The sequence below is a fragment of the Fukomys damarensis genome, unplaced genomic scaffold (assembly GCF_012274545.1).
Source record: "Fukomys damarensis isolate Sample0158 unplaced genomic scaffold, DMR_v1.0_HiC HiC_scaffold_36, whole genome shotgun sequence".
In the NCBI taxonomy this organism is placed as follows: Eukaryota; Metazoa; Chordata; class Mammalia; order Rodentia; family Bathyergidae; genus Fukomys; species Fukomys damarensis.
Window position 1 is genome coordinate 47,193,804 of NW_022900948.1, and position 11,819 is coordinate 47,205,622.

The 11,819-nt window shown below is 56.6% G+C and overlaps 1 protein-coding gene across 2 annotated transcripts; it reads left to right on the forward strand.

Moving 5' to 3' along the window:
• Positions 1-3,576: 3,576 nt before the first annotated feature.
• On the forward strand, positions 3,577-11,819 carry LOC104851648 (ficolin-1). 2 transcript variants are annotated; one of them, XM_010608928.3, is made up of 9 exons: positions 3,577-3,740; positions 4,216-4,329; positions 5,507-5,560; positions 5,802-5,837; positions 6,445-6,477; positions 6,716-6,843; positions 7,207-7,336; positions 8,224-8,358; positions 8,890-11,819. In XM_010608928.3, exons 1-9 carry the CDS (start codon positions 3,659-3,661, stop codon positions 9,135-9,137), a joined length of 960 nt encoding a protein of 319 aa, XP_010607230.1. In that variant the 5' UTR covers positions 3,577-3,658; the 3' UTR covers positions 9,138-11,819. The 2 variants fall into 2 exon arrangements, with proteins under 2 accessions (XP_010607230.1, XP_010607231.1); XM_010608929.3 differs by having other exon boundaries at positions 3,583-3,740; positions 8,912-9,111.

Consider the following 11,819-nt stretch of genomic DNA (forward strand, 5'->3'; position numbering starts at 1 on the left):
ATCTCTCAGGCCCCTCCCCAAACCTCGTACGCCCTGCCGTTGTTCAGCCCTGGGGTGAATGAAGGGGGTGCGATTTTGACCACATTTCTCTGGTTATTCTCTGCTGGGCGCCTGCCCGTTCGTGTTCCTCTCGGCTCTGAAGTGTCTTCTGCTGGAGTTAGGCTGCCGCTTTCTGCGGGAGGGTTGATTTACAGGAATTCTCTTTTTTTGTATACATGGATCTATATTTGTGTAAAAATGCCTACAATATGTCATGGCAAATGAGATTTCAAAGAAATCTATACATAGAAAAACTCTGACTGTATACATGAGCATTGCACTTTTTATTACTCCGTGTATGCGCTTCATAACGTTTACACTTCCTGTACGGAGTTGGCACGCACACCCACACACGTGCGCACACACGTGCGCACACACACTCACACACATATCGACTCCTCTTTCATCCCTTCCTCTCCCCTCCCTCCATCTCCTGATCCACTTTCCCTCGGAGAAAGGCCCATCTCCCTACTTCCTGTTAATCGAGTTTTCATTTTGCTCGGTCCTGCGTTCTGGATCCAATCCCTCCATCCCTGTGTTTGTTGAAATAGCTCTATCCTCCAGGGGCTCTGTCTCTCCATTCTCTTGGTGGTATACTGTGAAAAACAAATGTTCCTCTCTGTTCAGTTTTCAGACTTCCTTTATGGTTTAGTGATTTTTCTATCCTGAAGAAGATATTTCTGAGGTTGTTTGATATCTTATAATCACATCTAAAGCTATTGTTTTTACCTTCACATGGGGGCTGATGGTTCTCCTAACACTGACCTTTTTTAATGGTAAAAGTCAAGTTCCACTTCTTGTTTCCCGGAGAGTGTCCCTCAGCTAAGTACTGTGTACTGAGAAGCCATCCTCCCCAGCACCCTGAACAGCCACTGGGTCCTGGGTGAAAGGTCAGAACATCTGACTTTGTTTCTGGACTCCTGGCTCATGTCTACGGGCAAACCAAGTCCATAGTTTAATTTCTGTATTAATTTCTGCAGCTTTCTAATGCATATGGGTATGGAGGAGGGAGGGTCGATGTCCCTTGTTTCCGCTCAAGGAAGTCTCGATTTTCACATAAATCTTAAACCCACCTTATTGAGGGTCACAAGATGGGAACGTGGTGGATCCTGCAGGGAGCCTCTAGATCAGCTAGGAAAGTTGATGTCTTCCGGATCCTGAGTCCTCCGACCCAGGAATGAAGGACGGACCTCCGTCTTCCCCCCATCCCAAAGCTCCCACGTGACTGTCCTCTTCATGGAAGACTGGTGAGAATTTCGTGGGATTTATTTGGTTATTTGCCTTTTGTGCCAAGTGCTGCACATTTTTAAAATCTCATGTTTTAATTCTTTGTGGCTAGTCTTTAGAAGCAGAATTGCTTTGCTAAACATAGTCATTGGAACGGTTTCTCTTTGGAACCACTTAGATTCTGTACTCATTCGTTGCTATCTTCCAAAAACAACTCCGTGTCTGCCTCTCCGGCCCCTCTGCAGTCCGCTGTCCTCCCCTGCTACCCGAGGGGCAGTGACAGCCTCCTCACTGTCCCCAGCCTCGGAGGAGCTTCCTGATATCCATGAGTGTCCGTGCAGCTGCACCTTTAGCCTCTGGGCCCAGCTTCACTCCTGTTCCTGCTGGGACGTTGTCTTTCCTCCTAGGGAACCTGGTTATTGTCCGTCCACATCTAACATTTGGCTTGAGAAAAACGCGTCTCAGAAGTCACAAGTCTGGGAGGCTTCGTTCGTCAGCTGTCCCTCCTGGGGTGCTGACAAAACCATCCCTGGCGTCCCTGCCCCCTCTCAGGCTCTTACACCTCTGCCTCCTCTTCCTCCCTGTGTCTTGCTCCACCCAGTGACTTGGTCAGCACAAAGCTGACCGTGCCCCACCCAGGAGAGCAGCGCCAGGCACCAGCCCAGCCCAAGCCTGTCCAGGCGCCCGGCTCCTGAGGAAGCTGGAGTTCCGCTTTCTCTGCATTTTACCACAGGATGTGCCCCACCCCAGCCCTGCTGTCCAGTGGGGCCTCCTTTTGAACCCTCCACAGATGCAGTTAAGTAATCAGCACTCTTTAACACTGGACTCCATCTTTCACAGTGCTTCTCAGGAAGGTGTCATCCGTGCTGCAGTGAGGGAACCTGAGGTGTGTGCTCCCCAGAGAAGATTTCTGATGGTTTCCACTGGGAGCCTGAGGGCAGGAGCAACCTAGAAATACCTGGAGGTCCTTTCCTGGGACACTCACACAGCTACCAGGCAAACTGCAGGCCCTTTCTCTGGGCCAAGGAGGGGGATCCCACTGACCCAACCCCAGACCACACCTTTAGCAGCTCAAGGCCCAACTCTTGGCTTTTCTGCAGCTCAGGAGAGCAGATGGCCCCAGGCACCTGAACGCCATCACCAGAAGCCAAATGACATATTTTAATGTGGCACTTGGGGAAGCCTTTTTGCTGGCAGAGGCCTGAGGTGGCACAGAGCATCCTGGTGAGAGAAAGGGAGTGAAGGTGTGTGGGTGTGTGTGTGTGTGTGTGTGTGTGTGTGTGTGTGTGTGTGCCTGTGTGTGTTTTCTGGTCTCTCTACCTCTAAAGCCACCAGGACTCCATCCTAGGGCTCCACTTGATGGCCTTATCCTGATCTCAGCTCCATCAAATCTGGCTTCACAGTGGGGTTAAAAGTCAACACCCAGAGCCCCCTGCCCAATGAGGCGTCCTTGGCCACATCTCAGCCACATGCATCTGACACTGGCCTGTACTGTGGCCGCCTCTCCTGGACCGACCCAGGGAGTGAGCGGAAGAGACAGCCCAGTCCCCCGGGGGCTGCCGCCACCCAGTCCCCACCAAGACCTGGTGAAGGAACACAGGAGGCGGTCTGCAGGAGGCCAGACTCACCTGGCCTGGTTTAGCAGCCCCTGGGGCCTCAGAGGTCTCCCGGTGGTGAAGCTGCTGTCCCCCTGCCCAGAGGCCCAGGCCTGGAAAGAGCAGGTGGGAAGGGTCGGGCTGCCCTTGCTGAGTGCGTCCCCTATCCTTGCTGTGCCATGGCCTGGGGCCCCCACTTCTCCGTGGGAGTCTCTGTGGCTGAGAACCCACACCTTGTGCACTGGCCCCGAGAAACCAGGCTGCCCTTCGGCCACCGACTCCAGCCATCACCCAACTCTGGCTGTTGACCACTCCTACATGTCTTCAGAGGCCTCCCCAAAGTGCCAGCTACAGAGAGAGACTCAGTTGGGCCTCTGGGACCTTGAGGGATGAGGGCATCCTCCACCTCAGGCGCCATGAGCAGCCCCACACCCAGGATTCCAGAGAGGCAGGAAAAACACTCAGCAGAGCCTTCCCCACCCCAGTGAAGGTCACAGGGCAGGACATGGGGACAGGGACCACTGTGGGAGTTGGGGGCACATGGAGGCCGGGCTTTCCTACACAACGACAAGGGAGCCCTCTCTGGTAGAGGGGCCTCTGGCCGGCGTCCTTTAGGGAAAGTGAGGGACTCATACTATGGGAAGGTTTCACGCCTCCCCTTGAGCAATCAGACAGCCTGTCAGAAGTGGGTGTCCCCTCGGTAGTTGAGAAACCACGCAAGGCGAGGCCTGGCTCCCTGTGAGTGCTGGGAGCTTCCTCCAGGCCACAGAGAGGGCCCAGAGCTGAGTGGAGTCACCATGGCTCTGGGGCCCACTGTCCTTCTCCTCCTGTTCCTGTGCGTCCAGAGCCTGGCTGCCCAGGCTGCTGATACCTGTCCAGGTGAGATGAACTCTGCTCCTCTGATCCCAGGGCTGAGAGCTACCTGCCCTTGCCTATTTGTCATCTTTTCTTTTCTTTCTCTTCCTTCATCATCTTTTTTCCTTCTCCTTTTCCTCTCTTCCTTTGTTTCTTCCTTTCTTTCTCTTTCGTTTTTTTCTTTCCTTCCTGGCATCTCTAGGAATTCCACTAAGATCGTTCCAGTTCGTGTTCTCCAACCTAATCTCCCCACAACCAGAGTCTAGGCCACTGACCCAGGAACCCAGCACTGAGGCTGGACCCCGGCACTGAGGACCTGGGTCCTCCGGGGCAGGCTGATGCCCAGAAGCAGAGCTCATCCCTGCACCTCCACTCTAGGAGGGAACCCAGGGTTCCTCTTCTGGGCTCCCAAGGTGGCAGGGCCCTGCAGGTGGGCGGCTGTTGGTGGCTCAGCCTGGGGTGACCACCCTGATGGGGCCACGTGTGTCTCTCCCTGCAGAAGTGAAGGTGATGGGCGTGGAGGGCACAGACAAACTCGCCATTCTCCGGGGCTGCCCAGGGCTGCCTGGACCCCCAGGGCCCAAGGGCGAGGCAGGTGCCAAGGGAGAGACAGGTGTGTTGGGCTGGGTGTGGGGTCAGCTACGGGGGGAGGGCTCTCGCCTTTCTGCAGTGGATGCTCAGCCGGGCACTGCTCAGGCCACCGACAGGGGAGGACTTGGAGGGAGCCTCCCCATGTGACAGCTTAGGAGTTTTGGGCAGCTTCCTGCATCAGCCTCCCCGTCCTGACCCTGTGCCTGTGGCACCTGAGCTGTGGTGAGTCCCACTCCTCTACAACTGGCTTGGCCAGATTGTGAACTCCCAGCACATAGAGCTTTTCAAGGAGGGGCCCAGCCCAGGAGTATCTGGTGGGGATAGGAAGACCTGGACGTCCTGAGACTTACCTGTCTGTGAGGTGCCTGGGCTTGTGGTCCCTGGGCACCTTCTCAACACACCGGACCCACCAGGCTGGGATTTCTGTCCCTCAGTTCCTGTAGAGGGACCTGGGAGGAGTCTGTTCCCATGGGCAGGATGTCAGCCAGTACCCCACTTCTGGTGCACCAGTCTCCTGCCTCTGCATGTCAATGGCCTGTCCCCAAAAGGAAGCAATGGCCCTGGGCACTGTGAGGGCACAGCGAGGCTGGTGGGTGTCCTGCTGCCCTCCTGGGGACTGGGAGCTGCCTCTCCTGGCCCTAAGTTCCATCCATCGAGAAGGAAAGGGCCTAGTTCTGGGACCAACCAGACATGCATGGCTGGGACAGAGGGCTGGGTAGTCCCTGGTCCCCGTAGGAGCCAGCAGCACCAAGCTGTGTGGCACACAGTCAAAGCCAGCACAGGGCTGTGTGAGGACATCCCACCCCCACACAGCCAGGCTTCCGTCACTTACAGAGCCACCTCCTCCTCCTGGGACCCGCTGAGGACAAGAGTGCTCTCGGTCCTGGGACCCCACCCTAAGTGGACAGTCCAGCTCCGAGAGGATGACATGGCCCTAAACTTAGCCTTGATGGGATGGAGGGCAGGATCCAGGTTGCAGCCAGCGAGCAGAGCCAGAGGGGCGAGCTCCCTGCCTGATTCTGGCTCCCCATCAGCCACCGGGTGACAGGGGCTCTGTCTCCCAGCCGCAGTCCCTGCCAGGCTCAGGCCCAGCCAGCAGCTCTGAGGGTGCTGGACCCCCATCATCCACAGTATGGGGCAGATTTCAGGGCAGGATTTCGGAGAGCCAATTTCTCAGGGATACTGTCTGGAATTTGCAGGAGAACGAGGTGCCCCTGGACCCCCTGGCAAGGCAGGACCCCCTGGGGCCAAAGGTAACCGCGCAGCACTGTGAGGAGACTGGACCGAAAGGGCCTCGCTGTGTCCTGATGGAAGTCAGCAGGCACAGCGAGGGACAGGAGGTGCAGGGAAGGCCTGGCTAACCCCAGCAGGTGCTGTCTCCTTGCCTCTCCCCTGGCAGCACTGCTGGTGGTGGTGCCCAGAGCGGGTGGGACGGGTCGGCCTCAGGAGACGTGCCTTCTCACCAGAAGTTTCCCATTCTCTGCCTCTCGCCAGGGGACCGAGGGGACAAAGGGGCCCGCGGGGAGAAAGGTGAGCTGTCCACCCACAGCCCTGCTGCCCAGGGGGCCTTGTCCAGGGCCAGGTTCAACCACACTGGTGCCACCCTGGGGAGGAGCCCCAAGTTCCCATCTGGGCAGCACTGGGGAGGGTGGCAGGGACCTGGGCACCATCGGCCACCCGAGTCCCAGGGAGCATCTGCACGGGGACAGCCCAAGGGACTGGCAAGATGGCACTGTTCAGTAATGGGGCCATTTGACTTGATGGAATTCTTGTCTCATTTATTTTTAAAAGTTGTATAATCAGTCTAAGCACTAAGATGCAGTCACATGCTTCGTCTAGGAGTGGAAGCCGCCAGGTCAGGGACCAGACTGAGTCCCCAAGGTCCCTGGTAGAGACACAAGGGGGAGTAGATGGCTGAGGTGGTCTTGAGTGGATTCTCCACCTTGATGGGTACCTAAGGCCTAAATCACCACCAGCCACTGGCAAGAGCAAGGAAGGGCCACACGTGCCCAGGGGAGCAGGGCCTGGTGCCTGTTAGGGCAGCGCTGGCTTCTCCTGTCCCCTCCTTTGTGACCCTGGGGCATCCGGGGCTACAAAGGAGGAGGGCAGGTACGATATCTCTTCTCTCCCCAAGCAGGAGATGCTGGATCTTGGCAGTCCTGTGCTACAGGTGACTGCGCCACTCACCCCATCCCTGAGCCCCGCCCACCCCGGCAGCCAGGCAGACCTGGTACCGCAGCCCCAGGATCAACTCTATCCACGCAGTCCATCCGTCACCCAGGACTCAGACACCTGGTGCCCACTGCCTGATGCCACCACAGGCCCGGGATCTGGGAGGCCATCCTGGGTCCCGCGCTGTGCAGCCCACTCAGGGCCACGTCCCACCCTTTTTCTGGTCCCATTCCCAGGACCTCAGACCTGCAAGGACCTCCGCAGCCTGGGCCATTTCCTGAGTGGCTGGCACACCGTCTACCTGCCTGACTGCCGGCCCCTGACTGTGCTGTGTGACATGGACACAGACGGTGGTGGGTGGACTGTGAGTGTCAGGCCAGGAACCTCATGACCGGGATCAGTGGCTGGCAGGGAGCAGACTGAGATTCCCTGTTCCCCTCTGCAGCCCAGAAAGACCCCCGTCTTATAGAGGAGGGTGAAAAGTCCTGTGGGTGAAAGTCCAGGTCCTGGGCCCAGAGGAAGCCCATGGCTGTCTTGCCGCCTGGCTTCTGGCCGGCCGCCTACCCTTGTGGGGCCTCCATTTCCTCCTCCATCACGTGGGAGCTGTGAGGACCACGTGGTGCTCTTGGCACCCCGCAGGTGCCAGTGAGCTCTCAAGCCAGTCCCCACACTGCGGGGCATCGGCCTGGCCTCCCCTCCCCCAAGTGCCCTCACTGCCCTCTCCCAGGTCTTCCAGCGCAGGCTTGATGGCTCCGTGGACTTCTTTCGGGACTGGGCCGCCTACAAGCAGGGTTTCGGCAGTCAGCTGGGAGAGTTCTGGCTGGGGAATGACAACATCCACGCCCTAACATCCCGGGGTAAGCAGCACCCCAGGCATGGGGCCGTGGGAGCCAAAGACCCGGCATCTGGGCAGAAGGGCCCAGTGCCTGGCCAGGACGGTGAGAGTCTCAACTGTGACCTCCAGGGCATGTGCCCCCTGCTGTAGCCCACAGAAGGTCAGGATCAAAGAAGGTACCAGGGCTTGGTGGCACTCTGGTGCCTCCAGCTGTCAGTCCATCGGGGACACTTGGGCCCCTCCTCGCCCCTCCGGCTTGCATGGCGGACCCTCCCAACCTCCTTGCTGGGGGAGCTTGTGGGCATCTAAGGGCTCAGGTGGGAGTGGTGGGGCCTCTTCTCTCCTCCATGGCCCTCAGCCTCCCTCCATCTCTTGATCCCCTTCCCATTCAAGAAAGATCTAACTCCTTACTTCCTATTATCTGTCTTTTGTTTTGTTCTTTATTTATACTTTAAGAGAAATCATGTGATATATCTGAATTGTTTCAGTTAACATTATGGTCTCAAGGTACATCCATTTTCCTACAGATCATTCAAGTTTATCCTTCTTTATGGCAGAGTAGCACTCCACGGTAGGTTAAATACCACATTTTCTTTATCCATTTGGCTGTTGATGGGCCCAGAGGCTGCTTCCAGGGCTTAGCCATTATGAGTTGTGCTGCTTTGCACTCGGATGTGCATGGATCACTGTATCAGGACGTCTATAACTCTTCGGGGAAGTTGCTTGCCAAAGCACCACATGTAGTTTCTTCACTGCACTCTCCAAGTACAGTGAGCCTCGTTCCAACGAGTGACGGCCTAGCTGGGTCTTCAGCCAAGCCAAGGGAGAGCGAGGAATTTGCCTAGACCCAGGATGTTCCCGCATCCAGCTAAGCTTCCCGGGCGGCTGAGACCCAGGGCTCTCCCGCAGGAAGCAGCGAGCTCCGCGTGGACTTGGTGGACTTCGAGGGCAACCCCAGCTTTGCCAAGTACAACTCCTTCAGGGTGGCGGCCGAGGCAGAGAAGTACAAGCTGGTGCTGGGCGCCTTCGTTGAAGGCAGTGCTGGTGAGCGTGCGAGTGAGAGACCTGGGCCAGGGCCATGCCTCCGAGTCTTCAGGTTCCTGGTCCTCAGGATGCCATCAGATAGCCCCCCAGGCTGTGTCCCCGAGGGGTCTTCCTGTCCGAAGGGACTCTGGCCCCCAGGAACTGCTGGGCTGAGCCTGGAGCTGTGTGGCGCAGTTGTTGCCTGGGAGCAGCTGGAGTTCATGCTTCTGTCTGATTCTGAGGCACAGGAAAGAGGAGCAGACAGCATTGTCCCCACTGCAGGCAGAAAAGCTGAGGTTCAGGTTGAATTGCTGGCCCTCGGGAGACAGCGGTGGGCTCCGTGCTCATGGAGACAGATGGGGAAGACCTCCAGGGCTGGTGGAGCCCAGGGGCACACAGGATGCAGGACTCTGGAGGGAAGGAGCAGGTGCCAGGGAACGATTTATCCTTCTTAATGCCAGGGGGACACCAACCGAGGCAGGAGGCTGGCCTGGGGAGGCCTGGGGAGGCCAGACACAGTTGGGTCCAAGGACCCATGTTTTCTCTGAGCAGGAGACTCTCTGACGTCCCACAGTGGCAGGTTCTTCTCCACCAAAGACCAGGACAACGACCAGAGTTCAGCCAGCTGTGCGGCACAATACCACGGAAGCTGGTGGTACGGGGAATGTCACGTGTCCAACCTGAACGGCCTCTACCTCAGGGGTCCCCACGACAGCTTCGCCAATGGCATCAACTGGAAATCGGGCAAGGGGTACAATTACAGCTACAAGGTGTCAGAGATGAAGCTGCGGCCCGTCTAGCTCCAAGTGGAGACCCCTTTACTGTGGGACAGGGACACCACACAAGTCCCCACCCAGGAAGACACTGCTCCACACTCGCCCTGCCAATGCCCACTCTCCCCACCCATCCCAAGCCCCACCAGGATGGAGAATTATGCTCCCAAACGCGTCTTCTCTCTGGCAGACAAGTGGTCGCGCTTTAATTCATTTCTCCAAGACCGGTGCTTGGGGATTCCTCCTGTCCCTTCACCAGCACTGTAGGGAGGGGTTTCTGGGGCCCTTGGAAAGTCCCAGAGTCAGGGAGCCCCGTAGGCAGGCTGGGCACTGACGCCTGCAGAGATGAGCACATCTCACCTGGCCTACCCGCCTCCAGCTTCAAGCTCCAGCCTCTGATGGGAGGTGGGAGTCTGGGGGTCCCCACAGTTCGTTGCTCATCTTGTAAAGAGTTCCCTGGGCCCAGAAAACTCCTGAAAAGGCAGGGAGGGAGCTGGGTAGAGCTTGCCTGCTTTCTGGATAGCAGGGTCCACCCTTTGGGCAGCTGCCACCCCCTGTACCCCCACCCAGAAAAGCTGGCACAGTGAACCCCAGGGAGTGGGTGTAGGCCAGGGCACTGCTGAGCAGGCCAGGGATAGGGAGAGGGTGTCCTCGCCCCAGAAAGCGCAGGGGTGGGAGAAGAGAAGGGAACCCCAGTGAGGCCATCCCTCTGCCACCCACACCCCTCTGCAGCTGACCGCACTCACTTAGTGGCTGAAACAATGCACGTATTACTCTAGTGCTGGGGGTCAGAAGTCCCCAAGAGGCCTTGCGGGGCTAAGGCCAGGCGTCAGCAGGGCTGGCCCGCCACCAAGCCCGGGGAGGATCCACCCCTCTCCTCTTCCGCTCCCGGAGACAGCTGTGTCCTCGCTGCTCCACTCTACCCGGCTTCCGACATCCCATCTCTCTGACCCACTTTTACTGTCACAGCTGCTCTACCCACAGCCTGCAGGGCCGTCTGGGAGCCTCCGGGTGGAGAGGCCTCCCTCACCTGGTGGAGTTTGCCCTGGGAGTTTCCCACGTTCTGGCCACAAGGTAGGGACAGGTTACTCCCCACCACGACCTATTTAAAATAGAGCAAGATCCTAGCTGAGAGAATTCATGTAAATAATAATAAATACACAGGGTAGGAAGGACAGGGAGATAACAGGGAGGGGAGTGATCAAAATGTAGAATACACACACACAGATATGCCCAGTATGCACTAATGAAATACACCTGCATAGGGATAGACCAGTGTCATCTCAGTTTTAAAAAATAAGTACTAAGGGCTTGGGGTGCAGCTCAGCGGTTAAAGGGCTTGCCTACTGTTCCATTTCAGGCACTGAAAAATACAAGGTATAAGGTTTGGACAGATGATGGCTAATATATTTATTAAAAGGCCCAGTATATTTATAAGACGGTGCCGATATATTTATGCAAGGGGCCATTATTTAATTGTAAGAGGTTCTCCATCATAGTACTTATGAGAGAAATGTGAATTACAGCCGAAAAGAGGTGCTGCTGCCCCCCAGCAGAAGCCCCCGAGATAAGGGCTGAGAAGGGAGGCCACACGGGGCCGGGCAGGGGCTGCCCCTCGAAGGCAGCGCCGATGGAGAGTGAGTCAGCCATGGCCAGGCCAGCACGGGAGAGCGGAAGATGCACATCTCAGACCCAGCTGGTTCCGGCGGTAGCAGGAAAGTGCTCTGAGTGCTTGGCGGGGGCAAAGGACGAGGGGTGTCACAGCCAGGCTATTCCCAAAAGCCCCAGAGTGAACCAAGTCGCAAGGCCTTCAGGTCTTGTGGGGTGACCACAAGGTCACCCATACTCCAGAGAAGACCCCACAGCAACGAAGATGAAAGATGTCTGCACCACACACCCCAAGCCTAGCACAAGGGATTCTACCACGGATGAACACTTTCTTTCAAAAGCAAAATTGCCTATAGTATTTTCGATGCTTATCTATGTGGAAATGTTACCAGCTTTGCGGTGCTGGAGTCCCCTTCTAGAGGTTGCTCTAGGTCCTCCCTATCCTGGACAAGGACTTGCTGGGGACAAGCCCAAAAGGTAGAGGGGTTTTACATTTATCACAGGTGTGAAAAGAAAAGAAACATGTTCGGCGGAGGGAGCTCAAGCCAACTACTAGTAGGAAAGGAAGTTTACTTTACAGGGTGTGGGCGGACTACTGTGAAACGAGGAAAACGGCAGCTGTCTTCTGTGTCTCCCAGTCCTCAGGCTGACGTCAGGTCTATGTCATCCTGTTAAAAGTCCCACTTGGGTTCTTGCCTGAAGAATTGAAGGCAGCACGCTCGGACGGGTCCACCTGCAGGGCTGTGGGCTGCTCACATGTCCTGGGGCTTTAACTGACAGGTCACACGCATTCCCAGCCAGTTTCCCATGCCCTGATCTCCTGCCTCGATAAATACGTAACAGGAAAATAAGAAGAAGCCTGGGATAGGGTGGTGGTGAGGGAAGGGACATTGGTCCCAGCCGTGCCCTGATTCTCAACTGGTTTGTGATTAGTGCGTGTTTGTTGGAGAGTGATAAAAATATTTCAGTCATACTTTGTGCTTTATACACTTAGGTGTCTACATTATGCTCTGCTATTCCTAGGAACTGTTTTTAAATAAATGGGCAAGGCTGGCCTGGGGATGTGAGCACCACCCACATCTCCTGGGTTCCAGTGTCCTT